This window comes from Macrobrachium rosenbergii, chromosome 48 (assembly GCF_040412425.1).
Source record: "Macrobrachium rosenbergii isolate ZJJX-2024 chromosome 48, ASM4041242v1, whole genome shotgun sequence".
NCBI classification, from domain to species: domain Eukaryota; kingdom Metazoa; phylum Arthropoda; class Malacostraca; order Decapoda; family Palaemonidae; genus Macrobrachium; species Macrobrachium rosenbergii.
Window position 1 is genome coordinate 59111312 of NC_089788.1, and position 20094 is coordinate 59131405.

Here is a 20094-nt window from a genome sequence, read left to right on the forward strand (position 1 = left end):
GTTTAATTTTGACTTGAGTCACTGATAGCTAAACACTTACCCTTTCTCTTGATCCAGCAGATAACTTCTCCATTAACTGTCTTGTGCTTTCATGTTCACTCCTTGATGCTTCATCATCTGTCACCTGTCTTTCAAGATTACTTCTCACCAATTCCAAGACATCTGACCGACAAGAGGCATATGTAATACCACCATCTTTCTGACACAGTGCTCCTAAAACTTCCCCTGTAATAAAAGAGATGAAAGGCAGTTAATTACTGGGTAATTTCAGGTGAAGTATTTTTCATGGTGAATTAAAATTTAATAAAAATATATATTCAATAATCTTTACCAAAGTACTAAACAATCAAAACCAGAAAATAAATAGTACAGTATAATAAAGATGTTCCATACTACAGATTTTTTTTAAAGAACCCTAGAGTTGTGATTTTTCTTTTTTGAGGTTATTTTTATACAGCTTGAACAAAATTGTATTTCTGGTTACTTGCTTTAAATCTTAAACGCCGAGCCTCTATTTACAAAAATGTCTCCCGTATGTGATGGCGTTGCGGTGAGTTAGCGCGAAAAAGTTTTTTCAAAAATCACGCACGCTTAGTTTTTAAGATTAAGAGTTCATTTTGGCTCCTTTTTTTTGTCACTGCCTGAAGTTTAGTATGCAACCATCAGAAATGAAAAAATATCAATATCATATATAAATATTGGAATATATGACAAAAAAAAAAAACTTATATAATTGTATACAAATCGCGCTGTAAGCACAACGGTTAAAGCTAATGAGTTAATTTTTTTTAGTTGTATTGTACAATAAATTGCAATGATTTTGGTATATAATAAACTGTAAAACGATCAAAGCAACACAGAGAAAATATTATCACAAAATGATGCATGAATTCGTGAACGCTGGACGACAACAAAAATTTTTTTCAAAAATTCACCATAAATTGAAATATTGTGCTAGAGACTTCCTGTTTGTTGAAAAATGAAGCTAATTGATTGAATATTACTAGACTGTAAGTGTTTTAGCTTACAATTGCAGTTTTCGACCATTTCGGTCGAGTTAAAGTTGACCGAAAGTCGAATTTTTTCTATTTATCGTGATTTACATGAAAACATTTCAAAACTGATAAAAGCTACAACCATGAGTTATTTTCTGTTGTATTGTACATGAAATTGCGCACATTTTCATATACAAAACTTTACGTAACGACTAATATAAAGCGGTGCAAATATTACGACAACGAGACGAAAGAATTTCTGAGATGTTGGCCGAGTTACAGCAAGCAGACGAAGGAAAATGTTTTTTTCAAAAATTCACCATAAATCGAAATATTGTGCTAGAGACTTCCAATTTATTGTAAAATTAAGGTAAACGATTGAATATTACTAGAATGTAAGAGTTTTAGCTTATAATTGCGTTTTTTTACCATTTCGGTCGAGTTAAAGTTGACCGAAGCTTGAAATTTTGGCAGTTATCGTGATTTATATGAAAATATTTCAAAACTGATAAAAGCTACAACCATGAGTTATTTTCTGTTGTATTGTACATGAAATTGCGCACATTTTCATATATAAAACTTTATGTAACAGCTAATATAGAACAGTGCAAAATTACGACAAAATGACGAAAGAATTTCTGAAATTTTCGCCGGGTTATATCACAAGAGGCGCGTAAGAAAAAAGTTTTTTCAAAAATTCACCATAAATCAAAATATTGTGCTAGAGACTTCCAATTTGTTGCAAAATGAAGGTACATGATTGAATATTACTAGAATGTAAGAGTTTTGGCTTACAATTGTGTTTTTCGACCATTTCAGTCGAGTCAAAGTTGACCAAAGGTTGAAATTTTTTGTAGTCGACGTACGGAACGTCCACTTGGCACCCAACAGACAATTTTAGTCGACGTATGATACGTCCAGTAGGCGTTTAAGGGTTAATGTGCCCCATGGACTAGAAAAGTCTGAAAGTACCTTTCATGAACCTTAGTTTGCCAGAAATAACTACTAACTGCCCTGCCAAAACACAGTGGAATTTCTCCATGTGCTAGGCATCGTGACCTGGCATATCCTTGGCTATTTGAGGGCAAGTCTGCTACAAGGACAGACCTTTAAACTTCCAAATATTGGTCTGCATTACCTAACACAAGTTTCTAATTTGACTCATCTTGGAAAATAACAAACATGCAAAAGAAAGGCTGTCTTCAGCATTAGGGATGCACAGAAGTGTGATCTACAGTCTCATACTGAGGCTTGGTAAGGCATGAATAAGGACCTGAGTAATTACATGTTCAGAATGATATCAAATTTATTGCAGAAATATATATTTTTTTTAGATTTAATTTTTATTGATTCACGAAGTGCTGATGATGAACCCAAAGTCAAATGCTGTAGTTGAAGTATGATGAACCCAGAGACAAATGCTGTAGTTAAAGTAATAATTTTGAAAATTACATTCTCCTGATATTGAGCCTTGCATACTGTAACCCTATCCACTTACTTCTATTTGGTTCAATATAAAAGAACTGTCTTTAGAGGCATGGAATATCAATGACACATTCATACTCCTACCACCTGGCAGAAAATGGACAGTGTGCACAAACTAATGGGACACTGGAAGATTTTTCATCTCATCATTCAATCTTGGCCTCACAAAAGCCACTTGGAAAATGTTCTGTAAGGCACTACATTCTGTTCACTCTCTACTATGCATGGCAACAAACTCATTGCCTCAAGAGTGACTTCAGTTTTTCTTGAAGATTAGGCAATGGTTTTTCAATGGCAAAATGGATGAAGGAAGGACAAACTCTTCTTAGAAAGGATGTAGGGATATCAAAGTCAGTCTTGTACTATTGTGTATGGTTATTTTATTCAAAGCTTTGATAAAGTTAATGTCTCTTAACAAAATATGATTATATATAATTGTATTTATCAGTTAAGACATAGAATTATATATTTAAACAAGGTTTCAACCATTTTATACATTGCCACAGACCATGTAAGCAACATGTCTTGACAGCATAAGGATTTCTTAAATTTCTGTATGTCATAGCACAAAAATGAATTTCTTTTGCCTTTCTAAGGACAGCGTTCATTCTTTTCTTTTTCAGCAGACAAACAGACCTACAGTAGGTTCTAATTGCCAACTGGGCGTATCTACTACCGTTTGTGTGTGTGTGTGTGTGCAAATGTTTTCCTTAAGCTGGCTTATGCTTGCACAGGTCCATGATGACATCATCATCAGTCACTGAAATTTCATCAACCTTTCACCTCTGCTACTCACGAGTCCACCTCCCCCAAAATTCCCATCAATATCCTCCAACCCTGATGGCTATCTCACATAATAACAATGAATGTATGAGTGCTTAAATTTGCAAAGAAAATTAAAAAAATATTGGTTCAATCTAAGAAATTATTTAAAATTTTGTGTACAGGCAGTCCCCGGTTTATGACGGGTCCAGCTTAGGACATTCCGAGGTTATGACGCTTTTCAAATATATTCATCAGAAATTGTTTCCCGGTTTACAACGCATGTTCTGGGGTTACGACGCATCATACGCCGATCCAACGTAAGAAATATGGCTCTAAAACGGCAGACTAATCAAAATTTGGAGGTTTTTTGATGAAAAACTCAATAAAAATGCAGTTTATATTGTTTTCAATACACCCAAAGCATTAAAAGTAAGGTTTTCTTAGGATTTTTGACAATTTTCACAATTTTTCGGTTTACGAAGCAGTGTAAAAACAGAACTCCCTTCATCAACCGGGGACTCCCTGTATTTGTATATTTTCAGTAAATCTAATTATTAACTTACATAAATGACTTTTTGTTATGTCAAGTCAATGTGTATTATTTTACTAAACAATCTTTTAAGTGTATATATAGTATAGTGGACCCCGCCATTTCAGGATTTGCAACTTCACTGATTCATGGATTTTTCCGTGGAACGTACGGCATGTCCACATTATTTGCAGAAAATCTGCTTATTCATGGAATTTTTCATAGAGAAATATTCACTAATTAACCCTTAATGGATGGGAATCCTCATACATATGAGTACAGTATCTCTAACAGGTTTTGGGTGATGAATAGGAATCCTAATATGAGCATGCACCATACTGTTTGAATACATTAGTGGGAATGAGGTTCACAGCACTTCAATGGTCCATAAATGACTTATGGCAACTTATTACCTTGGCACGAGAGAGGTATCGATCAGGATACCTTGAGATTTCAGAGGAGGATTTACTGCCTCTTTGCAGCTCCAGGACGTCTTTTTATTTATTTGCTCGTAAATATTCCCAGGGGTAGCTGTTGGTTTTAGTTCTTATTTTTTATGATAGTATGTCAGCTATAATTGTAATTTTGCAAAGAAAAGTGCAAAGAAATATTAGAAAAAACATGTATGCCTCACAAAAAAGTTACTGCATCTCCTCATTTCAGTAAATCTTGTAAATATTTTACAACAAAAATACTGAGAATTTGTTACTGATTTGAGTTCTTATCTGTTATAATGTTGTGTAAGCTGTAATTATAATTTTACAAAATAAAATAAATTATTAGAAAAAACATGCATAAATTGGTAAAATTAACATATTTTTATGAATGTCTTGTAAAAGAGGCCCCACACAGGGTTGTAAATACAGAAGTCACTTTCAACTTCCCATGGAAGGTAGGGAAAAATTTATATAATTTTTTTTCTTACACCATGTGCATTTGCATATCTTCCTCTTTCCATTGATGTGTTTTTTCTTAAATTGGCCAACCTTAAAGTTTGCCCGGTCTGGGGTGTTAGATATATGTATTTAGCCCGTCCCTTAAGTATTAATGCATTTTCATACCATTTTCATGACTAAAAACATTTTTTATGATAAAACTATTAAAATAGGCAGTTATAAGCATTTTTTGAGGAGGGGGGGGGGTTTGGTATTTGAACTGTTAAAATAGTAAGTTAAAGACATTTTTTGAGGGGTGTCAATTAGGCTACTTGCGGATTTTAGCCATTCCCAGGGGGGTGTTGTGATCCCTATCCCCCACAAATCCCAGGGGTTGACTGTACTTGCCTTTCTTTCCTGTTTTTGCTTTTCAGTTTATGGCTAGGTTTTGAGATTAATAAAACAGAAAAAGGATCTCTGAAGGAAAAACAAAGAAATAGTTGAATGCATTAGGGATAAGTGTAATAAGTCACACAGTGGTGAACCTTTAGAAGAAAGTAGTGGTGCACAAACTACTGCAAGCAATCCCAGAAAGTACAGAAAAAAAGCTGATGAACAGAGAAGGGTGACGATGGAAAACAAAGATATCAAACAGAAATTTGATTAGCAGATATTCTATGTAATGGTAAAACTTGCTTTGAGTAGCAAAAGAGAAGGTAGGGGGATAATAAAAGAAAAAAATAAGAAAAGGCCTGTGTAATTACAGACTCAGTAGCCAGGGATCAAACTGATAGTTTTTAAACTGAAATAAATAGAAGCTAGGAAAATTAAGTTAAAAACTTGAGCTACAAAGTAAGAATAGATGTATTATAGCCCATGAAGGCAGTATTGATTTATTTTTAGGAAGTAATAAGGCAAAAAAACAGCAAACCTCTGATCAAAGACTTAGGAGTGCTTGGTTAACGCAGAGAACACAAACATAGTGATAACTGTATGAATGCTAAATATGTAACACCCAAAATATTATACCTTGAGTAAACCCAAAGGCATTAATGAGAACTAAAAACAGCATTGTTTTCAGAGGAAAGTAGAATTTTTTGACATGGGAGATATTTCCAGGTTAACTGCAATACATTAGAAAAGGCAGAATAACCTGGAGTGGGGCAGTCCGGAGGAAGTTTGGATGTCATCCACAGGTCGCTAGGCATCTCCTTGGTACCTGCGGTGGCTGCCCAGCAAGTTGTGTAGTCACCTACCCTCCAGATTCAGACAAGGTAGTATCTCATCCAATGTACCTTGATCCAGTGTCAGTCTCACAGGTGTGAAAAAGGAATGACTGGATTTTCTTCCCCTTATTCCCCTTGGAGCAGGGTCTGGGCTGAAGTACATGCTGAAGTCAAACGAGTTACAGGTGAATACACATCATGTATACATTCTTTATCTGGGAAAGGGAAGCATGCCCTCATCCTCTCCCCTATAACAAGGGGGAAAAGATAGCATGGTAGAGCTTAGTACTAAACCCTTTACTTGTAACAGCCAGAACACAATTGCCTTAAAACATGAGGTCTCTTATGGGAGACAACAAGGTTCTCCAAAGCATTCCTAACTTGAGTGATCCCTTCTTGCTTTAGAAGAGGCACTCTGGGCCAGGGCCCCTACTACTCTGGCCAACTTTTTTTGCCAGACTTGACTGGTAGGGGGGTTACAGGAGCCATGCTTTTCACTGACAGCAAGGCAACTGGGATTGAGGCAATCCCATGGTGGCTTTCAACTCGAGTCATTTGTAAGGGCTGACCTCCCTCCTAAGGAGTAAGTTCCCTATGTAAATGGCCATGGTCTGTATTTCTGTAGAAACAAATAAATTTTGAATAACAATTTGTATTTTCCATAGGTATACAAACAAGACCCTTTGATATTTAGTCCCACCTCAATCACCCTGCTCATTTTGCAGCCATAGGAGAAGTGAAGGCAACAGTCAGTGACTGAGGGATACTCGCCTAAATCACTCCTCATCTCCACCTGTTAACCATCTGGTTAACTACCTTGTTACTAAGTTTTGACCGTTTTCCAGCTCACACTGAAAGAGACCCCTATATAAAAGGCTCAGGTTTGTATACCTACGAAATATACACTGTAAATTGTTATTAAAAGCTTTTACTGTGTTATATAATATTCAGAAACTGTTGAAAAGTTTTTAGACTTAATTCCAAATCCCAAGGAATATGCTACAAAGTCATAAGACTTTGCCTGTCTTTACTAGGAGGAATAATTTCTTGAATAATCAAAGGTTGACAAGTGAGAACAACACAATTACCTTGGGTAATATGTCGGCAAATTCCAAATTATCATTAATATTAACAAACATACTTTGACATACCTGCTGCCTGCCTCACACGAACTTCAAGATCAGTGAGCATCTTCAATCCTGCCTGTCGAACATCTGAATGAAATTGGCCATCCACATCCGGTTCTAATGTAAGTATTATGAGACGTACACCCAGAAGAGACCCATGTTTGCTTTCCCATGGACTGAAACAATAACATCAAATGTCTATCACTTACTTTAAATCTGAAAGTTTAATTATAATAATTTAAAGAGTGAAGAGAGGAAATACATCACGCCCGTACTTGAAGCCACCACTAATTTCTGTGGCATCTCATGGCCCATGCCAACTAATGACAGAAGCCTGACCACAAATTACACCAACACCATCAACTGTGTAGTATCGCCATGGAAATACTACAGATAGTAATCATCTGAGTAATTTGATAGTGATCTGATAGCAATCTGATAATAATTTGAAACATCTTTTTATATACATCTTTTAATCACATATCAATTCCTACCCATGGGTGAAAAGTGTGAGAAAAACACCCAATAAAAGGAGGAATGGGTTAGTAATAACATCAGAAGAATAAAGAAAATGCAGGTTAGAACATTTTTGGAAGGTCATAAGAGATATGAGGGAGATAATTTGTTTGATATAATAACAGCAGATTAAAAAACTGAATGTGTTTCAGCAAGAATTCACAGTTTTTGAAGAGGCTGGCAATGGCATCAAGATTGGAAGCACAGGAACCTGGTAAAGGAGTATGAGGCAAAGAAGTAGGAGGGCTGAGGATGGGAGACAGCAGGGATTTGAGGAGAAGAAATAGTGATATCTTCTATCATAAAAGGAGAAGGAATAGGCTCCAAACCAACCCTATTTTCAGCTCTAAGGGCTGCCTTCCTCTTTCTATCCCTCTCTAAGTGAACTAAGTGAGATTTCAATACTTTCCACTTTTGATCATCCCAAACCTGACATTCAGAACAAGTAAGATCTTTATTACACTCCTGCCCCCTACATTTAACACACTTAGTATGAGTCATAAGCAATCTTAACTAACCTAGTCTTATATCCTTCGGAGCAATACTGAACACTAGAAGAACTAGAGAGTCTGACATCATGAATAGTTAGTATAAAGTTAACAACCACTAACAATATAACTAATAACAAAAACTTTCGGCGCAAAACCGAACCACAAAATCTGAATACCGGCGATCCGGTTTTACAGCACTTGTCTAGCAACGAAAATCGGCAACTTTCAGTGCTGAAAATCATCAATATCTGCTTATCGGCACTGATAATTGGGTATTGGCGCTGATACACACCTAACAGAGGCACTGATAACTGAAAATCGTCGATTTTCCGTTATCGACATGCCGTCAGAACAGAACCACTGCCGATAACCGGGGACTACCTGCACTGGTAACAGACACATCTACTCGAATAGTAGATGCAACATATGAAGTATGTATGAGCTCTTTGTTGCCAGCATTAATTAACACTGTATACATGCAAATCAGGCCTACACTTAATGCAAGTGGAGGAGTACTTTCTTGTCCACAACAAAAACCTCCAACTATCTAGAAGGTGATGATTTACTTTGGTGAGATGGGGGAGGACTTTGTACATTAAAGTCTAAAGACAAATCTAAAACATCAGATAGAATCTTTAAAAGCTTATGCAAATTCACTTTATTTTGTTTGTGTATAGCAGAAATGAAGTTTTCATAATAAAACTAATACTGTAATACTTACCTGAACACCTGAATTAGCCCTGGTCACTGACCAGCCCGAACTATATCCTCATAATTTTACCCACAAAGTGGGTAATTAACTGTCTGCGTTACTAATGCTACAGGTAAAATCTTGTCAAATAAGTTACCTGAGGTACCATCGACAACGCTGCTGCAAATATCGGCTGACAGAGGCTGACATCCCCAATTGAGTCACTCACTATCAAAAATTGAAGTGGGGAGGAGGGTGCGAATCATTCAGGCATTCAGGTAAGTATTACAATATTAATTTTATTATGAAAACTTCATATTGCAATACACTCCCTGAACACCTGAATTAGCCCGATTAACAAAACTTTAATGGAGGTGGGATCAATCTAATTCAGCCCAACCTGTCAATGGAGAAGAAGCAGGTAACTCATTATCAACCTACTATGTGTGAATGTATGTGTACATGTATGTCACCATATCAATCAATGCTTTCGGTGAAGAGACATGCTGGAGAGTACTTTGATCGACATTCAGGTCAGTACTGTCTCAGTCTGTCAACCTCCCATGTCGCTCTTCAAACCTCTCGCATGGAGGAGTGCGATGAGCCTCCCATGCGGCTATTCAGAGCCTCTCACGTATGGAGGGGAATGAAGCAGAGTGCAGAGCCACTGTCCCTCCGGGAGACCCATCTAAGTTGTGGCACGCACCCTTTCTACAACTGCAGAGATGGTAGCTCACAGATCTGCTCTGCATAGGATATCTGTTTAGTCATACACTCACCATATCAATCGATGCTTTTGGCGAAGAGACATGCTGGAGAGTACTTTGATCATCAGTCATGTCAGTACTGTCATCTGTTGACCTCCCATGTGGCTCTTCAGAACCTCTCATATATGGAGGAGTACGAACCTCCCATGTAGCTATTCAGAGCCTCTCATGTATGGAGGGGAATGAAGCAGTGTAGAGCCGCTGATCCTCTGGTGCGGATAAGGCCCGACGAATCGATGATCGACAAGTGAAGAAGTATCTCAGTGCCGACAAAAGAGCCCAGCCTACTAGAGAACCCCCTTGGACTCTCGTAAGGAAATTATCAAAGACTAAGATACTTAAAACGTACTAAACCTAAGTTCATGTGATTATACTATTACTGATGCCTAGGATTCTAGACTAAAAGGAATTCCTCTATCTGGTTAACCTAAGAAGTTCCTCACTAAGAGAATACCACCTAAACTAAATGAACGCACCCTAGATAATAGAGTTAGCCGCTACACATGGACTAAGAGAATAACCCTCCGACGAGGTGAATTGAACGTCTCTTAAGTAAAAGGAAGTAAACGTTGAGATGGACTTCCGAGTAGCCGCCTCCAGAATAGAAGACACTGAACAATTCCTTAGAAATGAAGATGAAGTGGCCAACTCCAAATACCGTGCGCTCGGGGTAATACAGAGCTTGAAGGTGACGAAGAAGAACCCTGAGAAGCCTGGGAAATCATCTCCCTCAGAAAGTAACTAATCGCATTCTTTGACAGTGTACGGAAAGGATTCCGTGGAGAGACGAGAAGTGTACGCTGACATGGACGGAGTTTCTCAACCTTTGATAAATAGACTTAATGCTCGCAATGATATAAAGAACATCTCTGCTGGTTAGCCAGTAACGAACTCTTGCAGATAAAGAACCCTAACCGAACGAGGCAGAGGGTTAACCTCTGACTCCGTCTTCGCCACAAATTCCCGAGAAGAGACAAATATATATCATTTCCTGACTAGGAAACCAGCCTAGAAGCTGCTTGAAGCTCGCCAACCCTTCTAGTTGTAGCTAAAGCCATAAGAAAAAGCACCTTCTTAGTCAGTTGTCTTAAAGTTAGAACTTCCGACAAATTCCACGGAGGAGCCCGAGTTGGCAAGATAGGATGTTTAATCTTAAAGGAACATAATAAATTATGGATGATCTTACTACTAGAAATTTTCAGGAAGATGGAAACTACATGTACTGCTAAGCGTTGAGTGGTAGCCAGCAATAACCGAATACAAAAGAACCTTGACTTTCCTTAGCCAGCAATAACCGAATACAAAAGAACCTTGACTTTCCTAAGGAATAAAAGAAAATCAGCTATTTTGGCTATGGAAGGTCTAGAGATGGAATGACCTTCCTAACGACACCAACTTCTATACGTTGTCCAGCTGACCTGGTAAAGTTTACGGGGTGACTTTCTCAAGCTGAAAGAAAACTGTCTGGACACAGCTTTCGAGAGTCCAGTCTGTCTAGCTGCTCGCTCAGCAGTCGCCTTGCAACTAGATTAAGCACTCAAGGGTTTGATGATAATGGTGAAAATGCAGTTGTCTGAGAGGATCTTTGCATGGGAAGGAACATCAGAGCTACTGTAAGGAGCTTTGAGTTCTGGAAACCAAGGGCGTCAGGGCCAGCAAGGAGCTAGAGTCACAGGCGTTTTGACACCCTCCCACAATTTCCTGATTACCTGAGGAATGTGACCGAATGGCAGAAAGCGTACACCTGCATGTGATTCCAATTTAGTAACATTGCAACAGTGCCTATCGACATGGGGTCCACCACTAGTGAGCAATAAACTGGAAGACGATAGTTTAATCTTGTCACAAAAAAGTCCACAGACGCTGGCCACTACTGACATACTACTTCCTAAGCCAAAGTCCATTCTCCCCCAATACCTCACGAAAGCGACTTAACGAGTCAGCCAGTGCGTTGAGACTACTCGATACATGCTGGGGAAGAAGAGACACTTTCCGTTCTTCGCACCTTCTCAGGACTCTCTGTGTTATAGTATTGAGTTCTGCTGATCTTGTTCACCCCCAAGTTCTCTATAAAACTAGGTAGTTATGTTGTCGCAAAACAGAGCCACTACTCTGCTGCGCACTAGGACTGAAAAACACCTGAGGGCTTCCTTTATAGCCTTCACTTCCCGATCCCTCCAGAGGCCTGAAGCCTGGGTTTCCTCCAAGGTTGCTCCCCAACTTTGATCTGATGCATCTGAGTACAGATGAACGTCGGGAAGAGGGGAGTCGAAAACCTTCCAGGTGTCAGATGCACTTCTTCTGACCCCCCCAGAAGATCCGACAGGCAAGAATCGCTACAGACTATAACTGCAATCTCGATGTGGAAGTCCCAGCGATTCCTGAGACATACCTGATGAGAAACGCATCCGGAGACAAGACCCTGGAATTAAAAGAGAGAGAGAGAAGACACTCTCCCTAAGAGGCTTCTCCAAGCTGGTACCGGCTGTTCCCTGTTGGACAGGAACATCTCTACTTCCTGAAGGACCAACTGGATCCTCTCCAGGGTTGGGGAAAAAACCCTCAAAGAAAGAGAGAGAATCCTCATCCCTGAAAAGTTATAGATTGTGTTGGAACTAGGCAATTCTTAGAAAGTTTAGACAAATTCCTAGTATCTTGCATAGATTCAATAAGAATTCCCTCGCCCTTACTAGCTCCTCTAGAGAGGAGGCAAGGATCAGCCAAGGGCGAGATACTTCAACATTCTATACCCTCGATGATGCATAATTGCCGACACCGGAGACATGAGTTAGAACCAACAAAGTTCGTCATACTGGCCACATCACCTGAACCCTGAGCAGCCACACTGCTGATGACGATGACACGAAATTGACCATGGAGGAGACATCCTCCTCTCTCAAAAGACTGTTGCAGAGCGCAAAAGGCACCCTCAACAGAACCCTCTTATGTATGCCTGGACAGTGAGGCAGAAGATAATTTAAAAAGAAGTCCCTCCTCTTCTTGCCAAAGAATGTTGTACAGCCAGCCGAAATGTTAACCTGGTATGCCAACCCCATCGAAACCGAAGTGATGAGGATGTCAAACAGAACAGGATCAGAGGGAGTATATCCATCTTGTTTGAGAAACCCCATCAACCCAGAAAACATCCACATAGAGTCAGACAAGGCCTCAGACTGGCTGCGAAAAGTGTCCTCCAACATACAAGCCTCACAAGATATAACTGCTACCAAACGATTCCACGAAGGAACCCAAGAGAGAAGAGCCTCAACAGATTCGTTGAGAGGAACTCTGACACCGGCAGAAGGGTTACCCACTGCCCTATTGAAACCCTTCCAATTAGGAAGCAAGGTTGAATCCTGTCTACCCGACCCGATAAGAGAAGCTAACTTAGAGTCCGCCTCCTTCAAAGCCTGCTCGACTTGGCCAAACCAGACCAGTTTACCTGATGCTTGGGAGACTACTGGTTTAGTTGCATACAATTCAAACATTGCTTGGTTTGGTTGTGTAGGTTCCTCAGGGGTCTGGACTGCAGATAGAGAGAATGGATAAAGTCCACCACCTGCTTATACTCACTTTCATTCGCTGGAGAAAAAAACCTATATCTGGTACCGGCTCCTCTTCTTCAAAAGAGCATTCTCTGTCAGACTGGTCTGACTGAACCGGGACAGGAAAAGAGACAGACTAAACACCCGCAAGAGCTCCACCCGACAACCTAGAACTCACTACATCTGGATGTGCGAGACCAACACCTGGCATACCTGACCCGATCGACCTGAGCCAACCGTAACCCGGTTGGGCAAACCCTGTACCAACTAAAGCCTAGGACAAAACTCTTGAGTCAGTCGCACTCGACTACGCAAACCCCACACCACCCAGCAACGATGACATAACACCTGGGCTGAACACACCTGGGCGACACATGCCTACCCGTGAGTGGAGAGGCCGCAACAACTGATCCACCCAACGCCAGATGAACCAACGCCGCACCAGGATGGGTATCCGGAGCTGAAGTCACGCTGATTAAGGGAGAGGAAGGAAGAACTCCCTGATAACCCAGAACCAAAGCCAAACCCACATTGAACACCTTAGAAGGAAGACCAGAAATAGCTGTAGGAAAAGTTGAGAAAGAAGTAGAAGAAGGAGAGAAAAAGAAAGAAGTCACACTCGGATCACCACCGGAGCACCTATTGCCGACGTTGGACAGGTGAACATACTAACTGGTCCAGTACTCAAAGGTGTTTCTCAGGACAAGCTACGAGCTGCAGAACCAATGGGGATCGAAGAAGGAAAATTACCAGCTACTCTAGTGAAAGGAGAGGCTGAGGACACCATCAGTACTGATACACTCAACGATGGTGCAGACGAAACGCCAACCGCCATAGCATCCGCAAGAACCGTGGTGGACAAATTACGTTTTAAACCCAGTAAAGGATGAAAATACGGAGTTGCGGAAGATTCCACAACCGCCTGTAAAGCATCTAGATCAGAAGCCTGAGAAAATTACTACAGGACCCATGTAAGGTGCTAAAGACAGCCCTGCCAAAGGTACACCTTACCTCAACCCCGAAGAGAGAGAGGGAGCAGCCGAAACTTCAACATTACAGGATTGAACCAATGAAAATTCTATGCTCTGCTGAGTTAATGGCAAAGAAAAACAGGATAAGCGAGAGAAGACTCCAAAGAGCCCTCCAAAGAGTGACTCGATGAAGAAGACTGTGTAAAGACAGTGGAAGAAGGCTTCGAAGAAATCGGGGATAAAGGAAAACTCAGAGGAAGCAGAATAAAGGAAAAACTCAGAGACCAACTCTGATTAATCTTGACAGACATCATTAGCAAACTGAAGAAAATTCTTCAAGACGTGATCGTGGATATTGGAAAACCCAAGATTGAAAAATTGCCTAACTAGTAATCTATAACCCTGTGACAAACCCCACAATTCTGCATTATATTGAGCCAAATTGAAAACCTGATCAACAGAATTACCACCACTGAAAGACGAACCAAACTCATCTACCGAAAGAAAAGGAACCTTCGAAGATGAAGGAGCATTCTTCAACACTTCAAAACCCGACAAACCCGAAACCACAGACTTAGAAACCTTCTGTTGTAAAGAACTTGAAGCAGGAAATAAAACCGAAGATGGATCCCAAGACAAAGTCGTCACACTAGAAACCCCAATCAAACCCGAACCTGAAGAAGACTGCACTTCCACTTCTCTTCCTGAACACTTCCTAGCCTATTTTCCCTACCCTTCTGTATCTTACCTAACTCTACATCAACCTCAGAAATTACACCTCGAGTGGGAAGGGGGGAATCTGCTGCCAACACTGCCTGCTCTGTGCCGTGGGGGGGAGGGGGAGGGCAGAACCTACCTTTGAGACTTGCGGTTCTCCATGTCCCCCGGCACCCGTTAGGGCTGGTTCTGGAACAGGCAGGGGGGCTGAAAAAGAACGATTAGAATCAACTATGCTACTACTACCACTATCTCTATTCTCAGTTAACTTACTCATCAGGCTAGAAAATAGGCTAGACATACTGGATAATAGCCTGTCTTCTAACTTCTTGAATAACTCTGAATCTATCTTGAATAACTCTGAATCTAACACTTCCTTATCTACTGATTGTAACCCTACAGCTGATCCTTACCTGCACTTATTCTTCGAGGCTAAGGATTTTCTGTTTCATATAATCCTCCATTTGATCTACTGACCAAGACTTACACTCGTCACATCTCTGACTGATTCTACACCGAACCTTCCTGCATAAAATACAAACGGAATGTCGATTTTGTTTGAGGGTTCTCATCCTATGCTTGCAGGATGTGCAGGACCGATGAGCGGCAGCATCTCCAGCAGTAGAAGGCTCAGTCATCGAAGCTGTAGATGAAGTGGAAGCAGCGGCGCTAGCAGACAGCAATGTCTTCTGGTCTGACTTAACCATATCGAGGCCAAAGTACCGATCCAAAGTCAAAACCAGGGGAATTTCCAAATCCAGTCAATAAAGCATAAATACAGGAGAAAAGGCTTTGAAAACAGTTCAAAGTCGTAATCTGGTACCCAAATTCTTTAAATAGGGGTCGGGCTAAATGACCAAAAGTTTGCCTGATGTGGGACACACCCACACAGCACGGCGAACAAATAACAATTGGGGATGTCGGCCTCTGTCGGCCGGTATTTGTAGCAGCGTTGTCAATGGTACCTCAGGTAACTCATTTGACAAGATTTTACCTGTAGTGTTGCTAACGCTGACAGTTAATTACCCACTTTGTGAGTAAAATTATGGGGATACAGTTTGGGCTGGTCAGTGACCAGGGCTAATTCAGGTGTTCAGGGAGTGTATTGCAATAAGAGTAATTATTAATTTCTGCTGTTAAGAGCATGCCCCAATCAGAAACATGAGAATGTTCCTAGAGGCACCTATTATAAAATTGGTCTGATCATAAGACAAATTTACATGCACTTCACAAACCACATCATATATACTGTACATAACTGTCCTCTGGGTCTTGTTCAATATTAGACATGAAACTGCTGCACTATCTGTCAGTAGCTCCAATACATCTTCTTTGAATCATCAAAAAATAAATACAGGAATGATTTAAGCTAAGCTAAATGCTAACGAAAACATGAAAGGATATGCAAAGAGCCACGGTAAATTAATGTGGTGCAGCAGTCAAAAGCAAGACACACAAAAAGCAGTGAAGTTGCCCAGAGAAAGATAAGAAAAAATTAATTTACAAAATTAATCCTCTAGCAACACCTTTTATTTAAAAATACTGTATTTCTGTAACCTGCAAGCTCAGTAGCTGGTTAAAAAAGAATGAAATAAAATACTGTACAGAGCCGGGAAAATAAATGGCCACAAAGACCTGCACCTTTAGAATACCAAACACAAACTGGTATTCTATCTTTCTCTTTGAAAGGAGAACTATCACCCATTCTGACAGATGCTTACTGTTAACTATTACAACTGTCTTTGCCAAGAGGACATTTAAAACAAAAAGAAATTAATTGAAAATCAAAATGTGAACTCAAAAGCTTACAGAATACAAAACTGAAAATCAGGAAAGGAAAATTAAAGTTGTGCTTGAGCTGACAGATTCCCTGGAGTTAGTGTATCAACACTGGAAGGACTTTGTAACCCAGATGAGTAGGCAAAAATGTGGAAACTCCTCTTATTCTTTGTCCAAGAGTGTTTAAAGCTATCATAAAGAGATGGGCCTGGGGTAAAACAAATATACAGTTCTTAAATCTTATGACTAACATACTTTTGCACTTTTTATTCTATCTGTAAAGGAATACATCTCCCCAGTGTTTGATAGTTTTCATTAATCTCATAGTATTAGGCTTTGAGTTATTAAAATATGACCACCAATCATTTGCTGACTACTTACTACAGTATAATGATATGATTACATTATATTAATAATTTCAGTATAACAGTACAGAAGTTCAGTATTTGAGTTGGGATTTATTGTGATCTAAGTATAATTTCAGTAAAGGCAGTCCCCAAATTACGGTGGGGTTCCACACTAGTGGTGCATTGTAAGTTGGTTCTTATTAATTAATGGGCGCCATAAGCGCTGTTAACGGGCACTTTGATGGCACTTACAGCGTCGTAACTTGATTGCAGCACTGTAACTAGATACTTATTCTTGATAAATGTATTTGAAAAAGTGCTGTAAGATCGGAATGCCGTAAGTCGGTGCCACTGAAACTTGGGGGTGCCCTGTACTATACAGTACTTCATTTAGAAACTAATGAAGTTATATTTCATGTATTCAATTCCCGATTATTAAGAAGCTAATATGTTTGTGATTTGTATATCATGATATGGTAGCTGAATTTTAGATCTAATGTTGTCTATTTGGGGTATAATTGTAACTAAAAGAGTAGGTAATAGATAAGCTGCCATTTCAATTAATCATGCCATTTACTTTACACATCATTAAATCAATTCCATTTAATGAACAATGGCCAAATTTTAAAAAATACAATACATCATGTTCATAAGAAGGAGCATATACCTTTTAGGATCCAGTATAATTTCCAATAAAGTCTTCTCTAAACTCTCAATAACTCCAGGTGGTAGTGATTTTATCTTCAAGCCAAGTTCTGCAACTGCTCGATCTCTCTCTAATTTCTGGTTTGCACAAAGACTTGTGACAATGGTCTCTAACTCTTCTCCTACCATGATGAATGACCTGAAACAAAAATACACAAACAAAAATAATATTTGTATAGGGTAGCTGCTATAGTACATATCAACCCATAAAATGCTCAGGAGGCTTTATGGGAAACTCAATAAAAAAACTGTTCAAAAATACATAAAACATCTTGACCAAGCGCCTTCTAACTTTAAAAGCAATAAGTTACCAGTAAAACTGCAACTTTTTAAATCTAGAGACTTTGTAAGGAGTGTTCTTCAAGTAAAAGCTAGTTCGGTTTATGAAACTTATTTACAAGGTCATTAGAGTGTGTGATGACTTTGGGGCATTCCAGCCACTGACTTGGCTGAACTTTCAACTTTTTTCATCCTATAGACCAAAAGCAGAGATATTTAGTGGGATTTGGTACATAGACTTCAGATTTGTTTATCTAAGATCTGCTTATCTAAGAAAAATGACATTTTTATAATAAAATAAAGTTTTGCATATACTTACAAGTAATTACATAGCTATTAGTTCATGGCAGCTTGAATTCAAAATTTTGTGAGAAACACTTTGCAAGTCTGTGTAGGTGACCAGTTCCTCCCAATAGCAGGAATATTAGGAATGACTTTAGCAGATAACCTCAATCTGTTCATGCCTTAAGTCCATCAGTGGGGAGGAGGGTGGGCTCCGATCATGTAATTACTTGGAAAGTATATATAAAACCATTTTATTATAAAAATGTTATTTTTATATAAGTAACTTACCAAGTAATTACATAGCTGATTCCACATTGATAGGAGGTGGGATACATGGACATTCTACTCCAAAAACATTATGTAATGAATTTGAAAACAGAAAAAACTGCTAGCATTGAAAACCAATGCTTGTCCTTACTTATCAGCTAAGAGAGCTACTGGGATACTGCCTCTGGTAGGTGCTCATCTTAACTCGTAGTGGCGTTGCGGTATAGTCATGGGTCGCCTCCTACTTAGTGGGAACTTTGCAGCGAAGGAAGTACTCCGATGCTAGCAAAGCATGATAGGTGCTCACCCTTGCCCTGGGCATAGCACCAAAATAAAAACCAGACAACATTGTCACCTACAATGAGATAAAACCACAACCCATCCACTGAGAGTGGTGGGTGCTTCAGGTACAATGTACCTCCTGGCTCTGCAAAAAGCTCGACGCCTTATTACAAGGGGAAGAGACAGTAGGAAAAAACAACCCTATGCTTCCTTCTGTGAAACCATGCCAGTCACTAGAAATGATCTCAAGGCACTGAAAGATTCAACACTGTTTAACTTCCATTAAAAATAGTGAGAAACGAAGAACGGTTACATTCCCAATAGTTCAAAGGCAGAATGGACTTACGAGCCATAAAATGTATGCAAGCTAAAGAGGTAGAGGTTACTATGACATCCTTAGCTTTACTAAAAAGAAGGCAAACTCCTCTCTTAATTCTGAGTGTGTCCCAAGTTAGAAGTCCACGAGGGCAATACGTTCTAGTCAGTGAATGAAACGGGTCTTGCCATGTCACCAATGTAAAGGATGATCCTCTGAAAAACTCCAAAAGGGCAGAGACCTCCCTATTCTCCCACAGAGCTGGACAGGACTTGAACGCTTGGAGAATGATCCGGTGTCAGGCTGTAGCTGGTGCCAGAAGCGCAGAGCGCCAGTTGAGCTAAGAGCTCCGGACTGGCGGGCACTCGTGGTAGCTAGTGGGCGCTCAGAGTAAGAGCTGGCGCCAGGATGGGCGCCAGGCAGGCTGGTAGTCAGATGAGCCAGAAGCTCGTGGCTCTGGAAGCTCCATAGCTGGTGCCAGACTGTAGCTATTGCCCAGCAAACTAGGTGACAGGCGAGCTAGATGATCAAGATCACTTGAAAAGAAAGCGAGACACAGAGGACAACTATACTTTCAGTAGGGCTGTGTGGAATGGAAGTAGAAACGTGGAGGACGAATATAATTCCAGTAGGACTAAGTAGAATAGAAGTAAAGGACAAATGAGCCTGAATGCTAAGGAGGAAGACGCTGCTCTGATGTCCTTGACTTTCACTTAAAAGACAAAATGTTTTCTGAAGCATTAAAAAATAAGCCCTTTCAGGATGTAATTTTAGTCCGATTCTGTTCTTGTAAAAACCCAAAAGCTGTAGCTGGACAGAAGGTTCTCTCTTCTTCAGTCAATGATGTCCATTAACTTCCTAAAGGAAAAGGGACGGATCCAGAGCTTGAATAGATCCTCGTTATGGCTAAAAATCCCAGGGTAAACAAGGAAAAAAGCATCTCCCTGCAAAAATACCTTCTCTAAACGATGACTTGGATCTCACTAGTGCGTCATAGTCGAAGCCAGAGGTCACTCAGAAGGGTCTCTTCCGTGTACAGTTCCCGAGAAGAGGAACGCAGGGGATCAAACAAGGGACTCATCAGTCATTCAGAATACATCCAGGATCCAGAAGACTGGATTCCTTCCTCACTTG

At 39.9% G+C, this 20094-nt stretch overlaps 1 protein-coding gene across 5 annotated transcripts in view; it reads right to left on the minus strand.

The window, feature by feature from the left end:
• Positions 1-20094, minus strand: part of LOC136831429 (uncharacterized) — a 148424-nt gene that overhangs the window by 89721 nt on the left and 38609 nt on the right. For all 5 annotated transcript variants that reach the window (XM_067091884.1, XM_067091882.1, XM_067091880.1 and 2 more), the window contains 3 exons: positions 17494-17670; positions 7027-7178; positions 41-225 (listed from right to left, as the gene is read on the minus strand). In XM_067091884.1, coding sequence (XP_066947985.1) covers positions 41-225; positions 7027-7178; positions 17494-17660 — 504 coding nt within the window. In that variant the 5' untranslated portion in view covers positions 17661-17670. The remainder of the gene's footprint in view (positions 1-40; positions 226-7026; positions 7179-17493; positions 17671-20094) is intronic.